General features: G+C 43.3%; 1 protein-coding gene across 3 annotated transcripts in view; it reads left to right on the top strand.

The window, feature by feature from the left end:
* The window catches only part of Camsap1 (calmodulin regulated spectrin associated protein 1), a 67802-nt gene that overhangs the window by 13780 nt on the left and 39835 nt on the right, over nucleotides 1-14187 (top strand). For 2 of the 3 annotated variants that reach the window (XM_027422921.2, XM_027422920.2), the window contains exons 2-3: nucleotides 6331-6593; nucleotides 7275-7436. In XM_027422921.2, the coding sequence (XP_027278722.1) occupies nucleotides 6331-6593; nucleotides 7275-7436 (425 nt within the window). Of the gene's footprint in view, nucleotides 1-6330; nucleotides 6594-7274; nucleotides 7437-14187 lie in introns of those variants that run through there. The other variant, XM_035446184.1, reaches the window with a different exon arrangement.

Here is a 14187-nt window from a genome sequence, read left to right as displayed (position 1 = left end):
GACAAAAGGAACTTTCCAGGCTGGGTAGGTGGGACTTTGCTGGTGTATGGTTGGGCATCTCTGCCTCCCAGGAAGAGATTTCACAAAGTTCTGATAACTTTTCTTTCAACTCATTTTATAGGACAGAGCTTATGACTGGCCAGTGATGGGCAAGGCTACTCCTTGACCAGGACTGCTTAATTATGCATGTCCTTTTTTAAAGCCTGAATCTTATGTCAGTATCCTAAAGATGGACTTTGTTCTTCCCAGTGTGATCACAGTGAATAAATTGCTTTTTTTCTGTTTCTCATTATCACGTGTCTCATTAATTGATGTATTGAGGACAGGTGGCCAAGCCTAGCTGGGGATGCCAGGGACCAGAATTATACCCTAAAAAACCCCTGATAATGAGATGATTCCCTTTCCTGGAATTCCCAGCTACATGGGAAGAAGAATTTCATGACCAGTGGAGAGAGAGAGTATCTTCTCTGCCAGGTGCTTTTGGTGAGACCTTGTTTGTTTTGTTCCCTGGTCCATGGTGGCTTGGCTTTAGGGAAAGTTATCTCAGGCTGGGTAGGGAAGCACAGCACCTTTGCTCCACAGTGTCCCATGTCCCTGGCTACTTTATTATTATTGGGGCCTCATGTTGATTCCCCCTCTTCTATGGCCCAGAAACCTGTTCTACTGGGAGTCAGCAAGCATCAGGCCTGCCCCTGGTGGGGCTGTCCTGCAGTGTGAGGTCCTAGCGGGCATCCATCTCTACACTTTCTAGTTCTCCTCTGCTTGACCTTGAGGTGATGTGTTTCAGGGTCTGTAGCTCCCTTCTACACAAAGGGGCAAACAGGAATGGTCTGCTGGCCTAGCTTGACAGGAACTCCCTCTGACATATTAAAAAGTATTTTTGCCTTTGGATTCTGTCATGTGACTGACTGTAGGGCTTTTTGGATGTGGATTTCCTTTTTGAGTCTCGCTGGTATTTTTAGTAATTTCATAAATTTTACAAGTATTGGAAAATTCTCAGCATTGTCTGCTTAAACATCCTTCTGCCATATTCCTTCTGCTTTCTGGGCCTGCAGTTCCTTTCTGTGGTCTGACAGCCTTGGCCACTTGCCTTCCCTGCCTTCTCCTCATTGTCTTCATTGTTACTATCTACTCATCTTCATCTCTCAAGTTTCTAATCTTTTTTTTTTTTTTTTTTTTTTAATTTTCTGAGACAGGGTTTCTCAGTGTAGCTTTGCAGACCAGGCTACCCTCAAGCTCACAGAGCTCTGCCTGCCTCTGCCTCCTGAGTGCTGGGATTAAAGGTGTGCATCACCACTGCCCAGCTTCAAGTGTCTAATCTTAATCTGCTTTCAACAGTTCATTTTATGAAACTGGTTCAGTCATTGTGTGTGTGTGTGTGTGTTGGCGGGCGCGCGCACGCGCACATGTATTGATTGTTCTAGAATTTCTCTTTTGAGATTGGTCTAGTCTAATCACCTTTTTTTTCTTTATTAAAAATACTTTTACTTTTTTGCCTTGGGTGTCATCCACAGTCAGCAAGTCTGTGGCTGATCAGTTCTGATGCCTTCTGCAGGTGCCGGAGTCACTTTCTTGAGTTTATGTTAGGGTTTGCTAGGCTTCCTGAGCTGGCCTTGAACTCACCATGATCCTCTTGTCTCAGCCTCTCTAGTGCATGTTACAAGCACATGTTATACTTGATGTGATGCCACTGGCTGACACCGCCATCTGCTACTCTGTTAGAACTTTCACAGTTGTTGCCATTCTGACTGCAGTGGATTTTAGCAAACGGGTTTCTAGAGGTGGTTAAGGCATTTATAGACACACCTGACTGTAGCAGGCTTTCTCAGAACACCAGCCCCCAAATCATGACACGGAGACTTATTAGTTATGAGTGCTCAGCCTTATCTTATGCTTGTCCCACTAGCTCTTTTTGTTTTTTCGAGACAGGGTGAGCCCCAGTCTGTCCTGTCCAGCTTCCGTTCTTACTGTGCCCTCTTTCTGGGTGACTAAGTCCCCATGGACGCTTGTCTTTTCATGTCCATACAGACCATACATAGTGCTATCTCTTTCATTTGTACTTCTGGTCCCCACATGTCAGCCTCTTCAAAATGCCCCCCCTCCCCCCTCTTTTAGCCATATGTCCATTATGGAGCTCCTCTTTCTGCCATGATCATCTTCTGAGCTGTAGTTCCTACTTTAGTAACAGGTCCTGTCCTGTGCCTGGCTGGTGTCTAGGCTTGTTTTCTACTCTCTGTAGGAAACAGCAGAGGAATTGTTTCCTTGTCCTCTTCCTTCCATTATCTCCTAATACAGCCTGTTCTAGTTTACCCTTTTCTGTGATTGCAGACTATATAAGCCTACTCAGTGTCCTGAACTCCTACACTATTCTGAACTGTGTTGCTTCTAAAACTTATCTGATGAGAGTTATTATCATGTGTTTGTTTGTTTGTTTGTTTGTTTTCTTTTTCCCTTGTTTGCCTAAGCTGGGCTCTATGCATACTCCAGGGTGATTCTCCTTGTCATGGAAGTTGCATACTGTTTTTTTTGTCCTCTTCAGAGCCTCCTTTTGGTGGCCCAGTATGTTTCATGCATTTCCTGGTTCCTGCAAGTGCTCAATAATTGTTGAATGAATGATTATAAATTGTTTTTGTCTTTTGTAGAGAAACAAGTCACCTGAAACACTCAGAAGCATTTATAATGCCTTTGTATTTTTAAAAATATTTTGCTATTTTTAAATTGTGTATGTGCATGTGTACGTGTGTGCATGCGTGTGTGTGTGTGTGTGTGTGTGTGTGTGTGTGTGTGTGTGTGTGTGTGTGTGTGTGTGTGTGTGTGTATTGTGCATATGGGTATATTGCCACAGAGGCCAGAAAGGGTGTTGGAACCTTTTGGGCTTTGTAGTCATAAGCTGCCTGATACAGGGTCTGGAAATCAATTTTGGGTCCTCTGCAAGAGCAGTGTGTGTTTTTAACCATTGAACCATCTCTCTAGCCCTATATTGCTTTGTTTTAAGAATAGTTATTGACTGCTAGATATTAGAAAACAGATGTGTGCAAGCATAGCTTCTGACATGGACTGACTGAGCTGAGTATTATTTAGGAACAGTCACTGCCTTAGTGGACTGGGAGGAGTGGGGGCTCTGTTTCTGAGCTAGGGATAGTTTTTGTGCTGAAGAGCCAGGAAGAGGAAGTTCAGTTGCTGAGTGGGCTGTAACACCCTGTGGCTGGATTGGAGGGAACTCACAGGTTGTGGTGGAGTCTACTGATCTGGGATTGCTGTCTACCTGCATAATTGTTTTAGTTCCCTGTCTTGAATCTCAGTGTACAGGAATGATTATTGTTTGTACAGGATTCAGTGTGCTGATGACATGAACCTCTTCAGGCTGATTGTTTGCAAGTGGCCCAGGGAAACTTTTCCACTTGGACATTGGCCTGGCTGCTTTTTCCTGTCTTGCTAGTTTCCAAGTTCAGGCTGCTTATGTCTTTTATATTGTGGTTGTGAGCGTCAGATCTTCCCTAGGTCTTCCTTGTGTCTGCTAAAGGCTAGCTCTTGGTTGTGCTTCTGTGGTGTCCCATCATCTCCTTCCCTGCAACAGAGTGAGCCAGTGGGGTTCCTCCTAAGCTGTGCTGTTTCTTCTCTCAGAGAGGAACTTTACCAGCTATCCAAGTGAGGGGGGAGAGGGTCTTGGACCAGCCACTATGGCCTAAAGTATTCCAGACATCACATGGATGTCATATAGGTGATTCAGAGGAGGTGGCCGGGACATGTTGGGATAGATACACATCCATGGTTTTTCAGATGTGTTCTTGGACATGTGTTTTGAACATGCAAGAAAGACCTGGACAGAATTTGAGGTATGGGCTGGAAGTTAGGTAAAGGGTAGTAGCTCTGGGGGTGAGGTGCTGCTACTAGGCACTTCAGGTGCAGGCCTAAGGTGACTCTCGTCTCTTTCCTGGTAGCAGCACAAACTTGGGATTTGGGCTCCCTAGCTTAGAACCTTGCTTGATTTTACCAGCTCAGAACCAGATCCCACAGTTTCTGCTGGTGTTATCTGTGCCTTTCAGCTCTGTTCCACAGGACCTCTCATTGTGTGTGTGGTGTGGCTCCTCTTCTCTTTGTGTACTACTCATGTGGCACTACAGCTCTTTTCTTTATCATCTGACAAGGCAAGCAGAGACCTTCCCATGTGGAATACCCAGGTCTCATTCTTTTATTACCACCACATTCTGTTTAGTATTAGAACTGTAGATGGTTTCAAAATGGGAGGCTAAACCAGTGTGGTCATCAAGTATGGGACTTGATATCCACTAAGCCTGGGCAGAGTGCTTACAGCCTTCCTTCCATGTTGGAACTAGTGTCAGCACTGTTCATTAGTTTGGTTGCCGTAGTGACCAAATCCTATATGCACAACAGTGCTTCAAAACTAAAGTGCTGTGTAAACTCTGGCATGTTGTTAAGAAATAAGAATAAAAAATGAAGTCTGGGGATTGTGGGACAGGGCTGGCAAGTTTGCTCAGTGGTACTTGTATATAAGCCTAACAACATGAGTGCCAATGGAGAGAACCAACTAACTCCACAAGGTATCCCGGCTTTCACATTCATGCAGTGGCATATATGCACCTCCGTATATGTATATACAATAATAAGTAAAATTTAAAAATGATTGTGGAACAAAACAAGGATCCAGAGACTTGTAACTAGAGTTGGACCTCAGAAAATAGTACCTATCAGTAACACAGAGAAGGGAACAGAGAAAGAGGATGCTGGGTAGGGGAAGTAGCCCCTGTGGTGTCCAGATCTGACACAGGGCTGGAGGAGTTTGGATGTTTTCCTAGTTAGGATTACTATTGCTCCGATGAAGCACCATGACCAAAAGCAAGTTGGGGAGGAAAGGATTTATTTGGCTTATACTTCCATGTTACTGTTCATCATTGAAGGAAGTCAGGCCAGAAACTCAAACAGGACAGGAACCTGGAGTCAGGAGCTGATGCAGAGACTTTTTAGTTTGCTCTTTATGTCTTACTTAGCCTGCTTTCTTGTAGAACCCAGGACCACCTTCTCAGGGGTGGCACCACCCACAATGGGCTAATCAGTCACTAAATTAAAATGGGGCAGGCATAGTGGCACACATCTTTAATCCCAGCACTTGGGGGGCAGAGGCAGAGGCAGATGGCAGATCTCTGTGAGTCTAGGCCAGCCTGGTCTACATAGTGAGTTAAAGGACATCCAGGGCAACATAGTTCATCCTTGTCTCAAAAGAGAAAAAAAAAAAAAAAATCCCTAGAGGCGTTTTCTCAGTTGAGGTTCCTTCCTCTCAGATGACTTTAACTTATGTCAGCTGACATAAAATTAGGTAGCACAAATGTCCACTGATTGTGGGGTGGGGTTGCATTCTCTAATATGCTTCTGCCCATTTGTTTGAATACCTTTTGTGGTGTCAGCAGCTTTCTTAACTCTCCCAGAGGTAGGGGTGTTTGAGAAGAGTGGACTCTCCATTCTCTGCAGTTGGGAACCCAGAGATACCAAAGTTCTGGGACCCTGGGTAAAGGAATGAGATTCTTCTTCAAGACTTTGTGCTTTCTACAAAGATAGCTATTGATGTCTTACAAGGCCAGGGTGGTACAAAGAGGGTACAGAATCAGTGGTGGCACATTTGGCCCCTGGTGATGTGTCTGCTGTAGGCAGTGAGTGTATGAGAGACCAGATTGCAATTGGTTCCTGTCTCTTGTAACATTGGACATGGCACATCTGTTTTCTGTGCCTCGGTTTTCTTGTCTGTAATGTGGGCACATTAGTCATTAGTCCTGATCAGTAGACTTGTGATTAAATAGTGTGCTGCCTGAACCAAATATGGATGAAAGCTGGTTGTCATTGTTCTGTTGTGATGACAGTGGCACCAGATTTGGCTCACTTCCTAAAGAGGAGGCTGTTGAATCTCTGCTGTTACCTTAATCTTGACTTTGGCTGGCAAGAAGACATGCAGAGCCCCCTCTCCAGAATTAATGCCACCGTGCTCACAGCCCCCTATTTGGGATCACCAGATGCTACATCATCCTAGCTCCATGGCATCTTGGTTTCCTTTGAGTCCACAAAGACCCCAGGACTTTTATGCTTGTGTCCCATCATCATTCAGGTGATGGTGGTGGTTGCAAAATGCCTCATATTGCCTCTACAGTACAGATGCTAATGAGGCTGTCAGTTAGCCCTGAACCTTTGTGTGATGATCAGTGGGCTGCACCTTGGCTGACATTGTACTGGAAGGTGCTTTCCTATGTGTTCTCATCCATCTGGTGATGCTCCAGAATGGATTGTGCATGTCTGCTCACCCAGTGCTCTCTCCTGCCATAGACAACATCCCTGAGGACCTCAGAGACCCTTTTTACATCGACCAGTATGAGCAGGAGCACATTAAGCCACCCGTCATCAAGCTTCTCCTGTCAAGTGAGCTGTATTGCCGTGTCTGCAGCCTCATCCTAAAAGGGGACCAGGTAGCTACCTTACAAGGACACCAGTCTGTCATCCAGGCCCTGTCCCGGAAGGGCATCTATGTGATGGAGAGTGACGATACCCCCGTGACAGATGCTGACCTCAGCCAGGCACCTATTAAGATGGTAAGTGTCTGACAGGAGTTCCTTCTGTTCCTTTGGCTGAGCAGGCAAGACTCAGTGCCCTGCTGTTAGGTGACAGATGGTGAGGTCTGTCCATGTGCATTGGTGGTCCTTAGTGACATGCCTATATTTTAAAGAATATCATCATTCTGGAAAGAGCAGCTTGCTTGTGGTTCTTCTTCTCACTGTGATGCTGCAATGAAGTGTGAAGCTGTAAGTGTGGTAGGGCACAGCCTTCCTGTTGGATGGCTGCACTAGCCAGAATCAGTTGCCCTGTCCTCAGAGCCTGGGCCTCTTCAGATCAGTCTGGCACCTAGCCCACTATGTCCTTACATTGCTTTTTTTTTTTTTTTTTTTTTTTTTTACTCTATTTAAGGGTGACATGTTGTGGGTGAAGAGAAAGTTCTGAAGAGACTGAAGGTAGGGTGTGGTACAGAGGATGGCCCTGTTGGCATCCCGGAGCCCTAGAAGGCAGAGGGAAGGTGCAGCCTCTTCCCACAGCTTTGCCAGGGCTACAGAGGAGGCTTACAGTCTGCTGGTAAGAGATAAGGACCCTGGACCACGACTGCAGTCTGGAACAGTGCCCAGCTGGTGTTGTCCTATGCAGGGAAGCCAAGGCAGAAAGTCTTCTTGCATTGGAACCTGCAAGAGGCTTAGGGTACTGACTGTTGCCTCTATCCCCAGAGTGCCCACATGGCAATGGTGGATGCCCTGATGATGGCCTATACTGTGGAGATGATCAGCATTGAGAAGGTGGTGGCCAGTGTAAAGCGATTTTCTACATTCAGCGCCTCAAAAGAACTTCCATATGATCTTGAGGATGCCATGGTATTCTGGATCAATAAGGTGAGTGCCTGTCTAGTTCTCTCTTGATCGAGAGAACCAAGAACCATGCTGGGACTTCGCCACTAGAGCTTGTCATTTAGGACTCATTGATACTGTATCCAGCTAGGTGTCCAGTAGATTAGCAGATAGTCCTTACTTTTTTTTTTTTTTTTTTTTGGTTTTTCGAGACAGGATTTCTCTGTGGCTTTTGGAAGCTGTCCTGGTAGCTCTTGTAGACCAGGCTGGTCTCAAACTCACAGAGATCTGCCTGCCTCTGCCTCCCGAGTGCTGGGATTAAAGGCGTGAGCCACCAATGCCTGGCTAAAAGTCCTTACTCTTGAACACTGAGAGTAGAGCAAGATGGATTTGTGTGTGGAAATGCACATATGTCCATAGTTAATGAGGGTTCATTTTATCTGAGGTACTTGTATATAATACTTGTTCATGATTTTGCCAATAATTATTGGGGAGGAGTTAAGTTTCTTGTGTATTCCTGTGTTTGAGTGACTGGTTGATTTTATTTATCAGTGTATACGTGTATGTACACACGTATTCATGTGGGAATACAGATGTCCACATGCCATGGCATGCCTGTGGGAGAAAACCTCAGGTGTTGCTCCTTGTCTTCTACCTTGTTTGAGACAAAGTCTTTGGATTTCCATCTCCCATTTTGCTGTAGGAACACTGAGATTTCAAATGCTTGCAACTGTGTTTGGGGTTACATGCTGTGCTGGCTAGTTTTAGGGCATCTTGGCCCAAGCTAGAGTCATTTTGGGAGAGGAGACCTCACTTGAAAAAAACAACAAAAACAAAAAAACCAAAAACAAACAAACAAACAACAGTAGGTTGGCCTGTGGGCAAGTCTCTAATGCATTTTCTTGATTGATGATTAATGTGGGTGGGGCGGGGTGGGGGGATGTTCCACCCTGTGCTTGGTGCTATAAGAAAGCAGGTTGAGCAAGCCAAGGAGAGCTAGCCAGTAGGTAGCATTCCTTCATGGCCTCTGCTTTAGTTCTTGCCTCCAGGTTCTTGCTGACTTCCTTCAATGATATACCATTTACCTGAAGTGTAAGATGAAATGCTTTCCTCCCCAAGTTGCTTTTGATCATGGTGTTTTATTACAGCAATAGAAACTGTAACTAAAACACATGGTTTTGGGGGATTTGGTTTGGTTCTTCATGACTGTTTAGCAAGTACTTTATCTACCTACTAAGCCCCCTTGTCTTAGACAGTTTTTATTGCTGTGAAGAGACACCATAACTACAGCAACTTTTATAAAGGAAAACCTGCTGGGCGATGGTGGCACACCTTTAATTCCGGCACTCAGGAGGCAGAGGTAGGCAGATCTCTGTGAGTTTGGGGCCAGCCTGGTCTACAGAGCTAGTTCCAGGACAGCCAGAGCTGTTAATAAGGAAAACATTTAATTGGGGTGGCTTACAGTTTCAGAGATTTAGTTCATTATTGGCATGGTGTGGCATGATGGTGTGCAGGCAGACATGGTGCTGGAGAAGTAGCTGAGTGTTATACGTCTTGGCTCACAGGCAACAAGAAGTGGTCTTAGACACTGGGTGTGACTTGAACATATATGAGACCTCAAAACCCACCTCTACAGTGACACACCTACTCCAACAAGGCTCCACCTATTCCAACAAAGCCACACCTCCTAATAGTGCCACTCCCTATGAACTTTTGAGGACCAGTTACATTCAGACTATCTCCCTCTCCCCTTTTTGGAAAAAGGTAATCCAGGTTGACCTTGAACCTGCTGTGTAGCTGAGGATGACCTTGAATTTTGATTCTCCTGCCTCCCAGGTTTTAGGGCAAACATACAGACATACACCATCATATCAGGCTTCATCCATATTTCAAGTAATACACTGTATTTTTGTCTTCTGATTTGCCCCTGCTAGACATGTACTGATTTGGAAGTCTGAAAATTATGCACACTGCCACATAGCCCTCCATCCCTAACCCTTGTTCTTGGGTCACAGACACATTGGCACTCTACTGTTAGACTTTAAATTACTGTGTCTTTGGTATCTGCTTATACAAACATATTTCCGTTCTAGGACCACACTTTGTTTTTCTTGCTTAAGTTTTCATAAACATCTCTTTCTTACCTAATATTTGTATTTGTATTTTATGGTTTTCTATTTCTTTAGCATTTCCATGGCAACTTACAGTTCTTATTTACTTGTTTTCCCTGCTGTGGCTTCTCTGGTGGTTGCTAGATTGTAGGTTTTTTCCTTGGTCATAGTCATCAGATGCAGTGTGCACTTCTGGCTAAATGTTCTCCCCACTCTGTATCCAGGGTAAATTGCCCAGCATCCAGCAAGATGGAGCTTTCTTTCAGCCTTCACTACATTCATGTATTCTTAAGAGTTCTCTATACAACTCCACAGAGGCCTCACAAGCTCTTCAGCATGGAGGTCTGTATGGCATATTGAGTTCCTTTCCTTGTGGCATCCCTCTGGGATGCTGTCTTCCCCTAGCTTAGATAGTGGAAGCCTAGTCTGCTGCATTTCTGCATCCTGGACTCCTTTTCTCCTCCTAGCTTGAGGTGTAGTCGATACAGCCTTTCTGCAGAGCCCCACCCCTGCAGTGATTGAGCATCCTGGGTGAAAGTCTGTCTGGCACAGGATTACAGCTGAGCAGGTGGCATCATTCTGGTTCTCTGTGATGAAGGTGATGTGAATCATTTCTGATGGTCACTTATAGAGTCTCCTTATCTCCTAGGTGTTCTGGGTTGTACCATGGCCCATCTTTCTGGGGCTCATTTAACTTTTTTTGATGTGTGTTATATGCATATATGTGTTTGCACGTGTATATATGTATGTATGATATATGTGCATTGGCATGAGTACATGTCGAAGCAAGAGGTCAAAAGTTGTAAATATCTTACCACCCAAATTTTTTTAAGCAGGGGCTCACACTGAATGGACTGTCCCCTAATTGGCTAGAGTGCATGACTGTTAGTCCTAGGTAATCCTATTTCCATCTCAGGTGTTGAGATTTGTTTATTTATTTATTGGTGGGTGCTGGGAATCTGAACTGAGGTCTTCATGCTTGCGCATCAAGCACTTTACCTCCCGAGTGGTTATCTCCAAGATTTTACTGATGCCCGTGGTTTAAAACTCACTCCGCTGACATAGAACTTACATGCCACATATGGACATGGTTTCTTGCATTTTAACCAACGATGATGTCCTTTAAATAGCCACCACAGTCAAGGCAGCTTTTCTGTTATTCTTACAATGCTGCCTTGGGCTCCTTTGCAGTCAGCCCAGGCCTAGGCTCATACCCATCTGCTTTTATCTGTCTGTCCGTCCATCCGTCCATCTGTATTTTAGGTGCATTGGTGTTTTGCCTGCATGTATATCTGTGTGCGTGTTGGATTTCCTGGAACTGTTATAGACAGTTGGGAGCTGCCATATGGGTCCTGGGAATTGAACCCAGGACCTCTGGAAGAGTAGTCAGTGCTCTTAACCTCTGAGCCATCTCTTCACCAACCCCACCCCTTGCCCAAATCTGCTTTCTTAATGGGATTAGTTTTAGTTAAAATGTTCTTGTACTTGGCTTCTTTCAGTACACCAAATGTATCTGTAGTATCTGTAAGTAGTTTTGTTTATGCCTTGTAGAATTTCTCTGTTTATGCCTTGTAGAATTTCTTTATATGTCTGTGTCATAAGTTGTCTGCCACTCACCTGCTGAGAGACATCTGGGTGCTTCCCAGTTTTTGTCTATTTTTAGTAAAGCTGCTAGGACATTTGGATGCGTGTCTCTGGGTGCTGATACTATTATTTTGAGTGAGTACTTAGTAGTATTGCCGGGTCAGATAAGTGTATTTAACTTACTTGATTAATTTGTTTCATTTTTCTTTTGACAGGGTCTCACTATGTAGACCAGGCTGGCCTCAGTCTTACCAACTGCCTCTGACACCAAGTGCTGGAACTAAAGACCTATTCTACACCCAGCATATAGTTGAGTCATTAGAAAAAACTGCTAAAAGATTGTCTAAGTGAACACCCTTTTACATTCAGGGACAGGGTAGGAATCTTGGCTCTAATTGTTAATCAATACTTGATCAGTTGGTCTTTGATTTTGGGGCCATTTGTGTGGCTGTGTAGTAGAATCTCTTGTGTTTCCCCGATGCTTATTTTTTGCAAGTCTTTGTTTTAATATTTTATACAACTGTCATTTATTTGTTTTTTTTTGTGTGTGTGTATTTGAGAATAGGGTCTTATTTTGTAGCTGAAGCTGGCTTGGAACTCTGAAGCCTAAACTGGCCTTGAACTTTTGGTTTCAGTCTCTTGAATGTTGTCACTACAAGTCAGTGATACCATTCTTGGTTTAAACCAGTTTTTAGCTGGGCTGTGGTGGCACACACCTTTAATCTCAGCACTTGGGAGGCAGAGGCAGGAAGATCTCTGTGAGTTGGAGGCCAGCCTCATTTACAGAGCGAGTGCCAGGACAGGCTTCAAAGCTACACAGAGAAACCCTGTCTCAAAAAACCAACCTACCAATCAAACAAAAAAACAAACCAGTTTTTAATTGAATTTTTTGTCTTAATCTAGTTGCAAGAATGTGTATACCTTGTTAAGAATATGTGTTGTAATTTTCTTCTCTCAGTCATGTATTCTTACCATTTCTTTCGTAGTAATGGCTGTCCTAAAGCAAAGGTTTCTGGGATTTTGAAGCCCAGTTTACACAAGATTCAAGGATTTGCTCCCTTGCTTCCTTGTAGTAGTTTGGTGGTTTTTGCTCTTGCCTTGAGCTTTCTGATACACCTTGAGTTTATTCACTGTGCAAGAGGCAGGGAAGGGATGAAATCTACCTGCATTTTGCACAGAGAGCAGTTAGAGACTTCCTATAGCAGAGATTTTTCTGTCCTCTGCATGCTACTGTGGCAGTGACTCTGTTGGGTCCTAGTTGAGCTGCACATGTGAGTCTGTCTGTCTCTAGATGTTCCTTCTCCATTGAACTGTGTGACCAGTTCCATGGTAACTTAAGGTGAGTGTACCTTATACAAATAGTAGTCTGTAATAATAACTTGAATTTGAACAATACATGTCTTTGAACTGGATCCTTTTTTATTAAAGAAAGAATTGTTTTTAGTTCTAGTATGTTGTCTGCATGTCCTCAAGAATTTTCAGAATCAACTTGTTGGTTTCTACAAAAAAATACTTGTAAGGATTTTGATTGTGAATACATTAACTCTAGATCAGTTTGAGGGGCTTGGATATATTACCCTGTTGAAGAATACAGTCCATTGTCATACATTTACTCATGAAATTTATCCTCAGAATTTCAGTGTTCTGAGTTGTGTTATAAGTGATGTTTCTTAGTTCCATTTCCAGTTGCTTGTTGCTAATCTACAGAAACACAATTAAAATTTAAAAAGCCCTTTCTTCTTATGGAATTGGCTAGGACCTCTTGTAGAATGTGGAGTAGAAGAGCTGGGCAGTAGTGGCTCATGCCTTTAATCCCAGCACTTGGAGGCAGAGACAAGTGGATCTCTGAGTTTGAGGCCAGTCTGGTCTACAGAGTGAGTTTCCAGGGCAGCCAGAGTTACACAGAGAAACCCTGTCTTGAAAACCAAAAAAAAAAAAAAGTGGTAGAGGAAGGTATCTTGTTTGTCTCCAATTCTTAGGACCTAGATAGTGGTATGCAATTTTTTTTTCTTCTAATGCATTTTCCCCCTTGTTTTGATATTAGGATGATGCAGGCTCAAAAGAGATATTGGGATGTTTTCCTTTTTCTATTCTATGCAGTAAATTGAATATGATTGATTTCATTTCCATTCTGAAACCTTTGGACTTGCTGGTGAAGCCATCTGGGTCTGGAGTTGTATATGGGTTTAGTTGTGAAAACTTCTATGTATACTTTAAGCTATTTAGATTTTCTGTCTAATTTTATGTCACTTTTGCTAATTTGTGGCTTTCACAGAGTTCATTTTAAGTTGAATTTATTAGCATAAAATTTTGATTTTGTTTTTTAGATAAAATAAATGTATAAATAATAAAGATAAAATAATTGGATAAATGTAACTGCTATCCATAGTGGTCGTGTCTTCGTTTTCATCATGACTTTTCTTCCTTGCTTTTTCTGGTTTACCAAATTTATTAATCATTTTCAAAACATTACATGCCTCTGCTACTTAATATTTATTTTCTTCTTTTGCCTTTATTGTTTTTTTCTATTTATTTTACTCTATGTTTTTATTTCATCTTAAATTTATTTATTTGTTTTTTTTTGGTTGTTGTTGTTTATGCTTTTTTTTTTTTTTTTTTTTTGAGACAGTGTATATAGCCCTGTCTGTCCTGGAACTTGCTCTGTAGACCAGGCTGGCTTCCATTTAACAGAGATCTGCCTGCCTCTGCCTCCTGAGTGTTGGGATCAAAGGTGTGCACCACCATACCTGTCTTGTGCCACCACATCTGGCTTATCTGAAATATTTATTTAGAGATAGGTTCTAATTTTTTAGTCCCAGCTGCCCTTTGAGTTCCCAGCATTTCTCCTCTCTTAGCCTCAGTGTTTACCTCTTAAATGTTGTTACTGACACATAGCAATTGAGCATATTTGTGCAGCATGGTGTGGTGTTCCAGCACCATGTGATGGTTAGATCTGGTTAGCACATCCATCACCATAGAGAAGCATTCATCTCTCTATGGTGAGAATAGACAAAACTTGTTTCTAGGGACTGGGCAAGTAGCACAGGGCCCAAATGTTTGTCTAGTGTGCAGGAAGCCTTGGGTTCTATTGTCAGCCCTAA

This window comes from Cricetulus griseus, chromosome 6 (assembly GCF_003668045.3).
Source record: "Cricetulus griseus strain 17A/GY chromosome 6, alternate assembly CriGri-PICRH-1.0, whole genome shotgun sequence".
NCBI classification, from domain to species: domain Eukaryota; kingdom Metazoa; phylum Chordata; class Mammalia; order Rodentia; family Cricetidae; genus Cricetulus; species Cricetulus griseus.
Note: the sequence above shows the minus strand (reverse complement) of the source record. Positions and strands in the feature narration are given on the sequence as shown.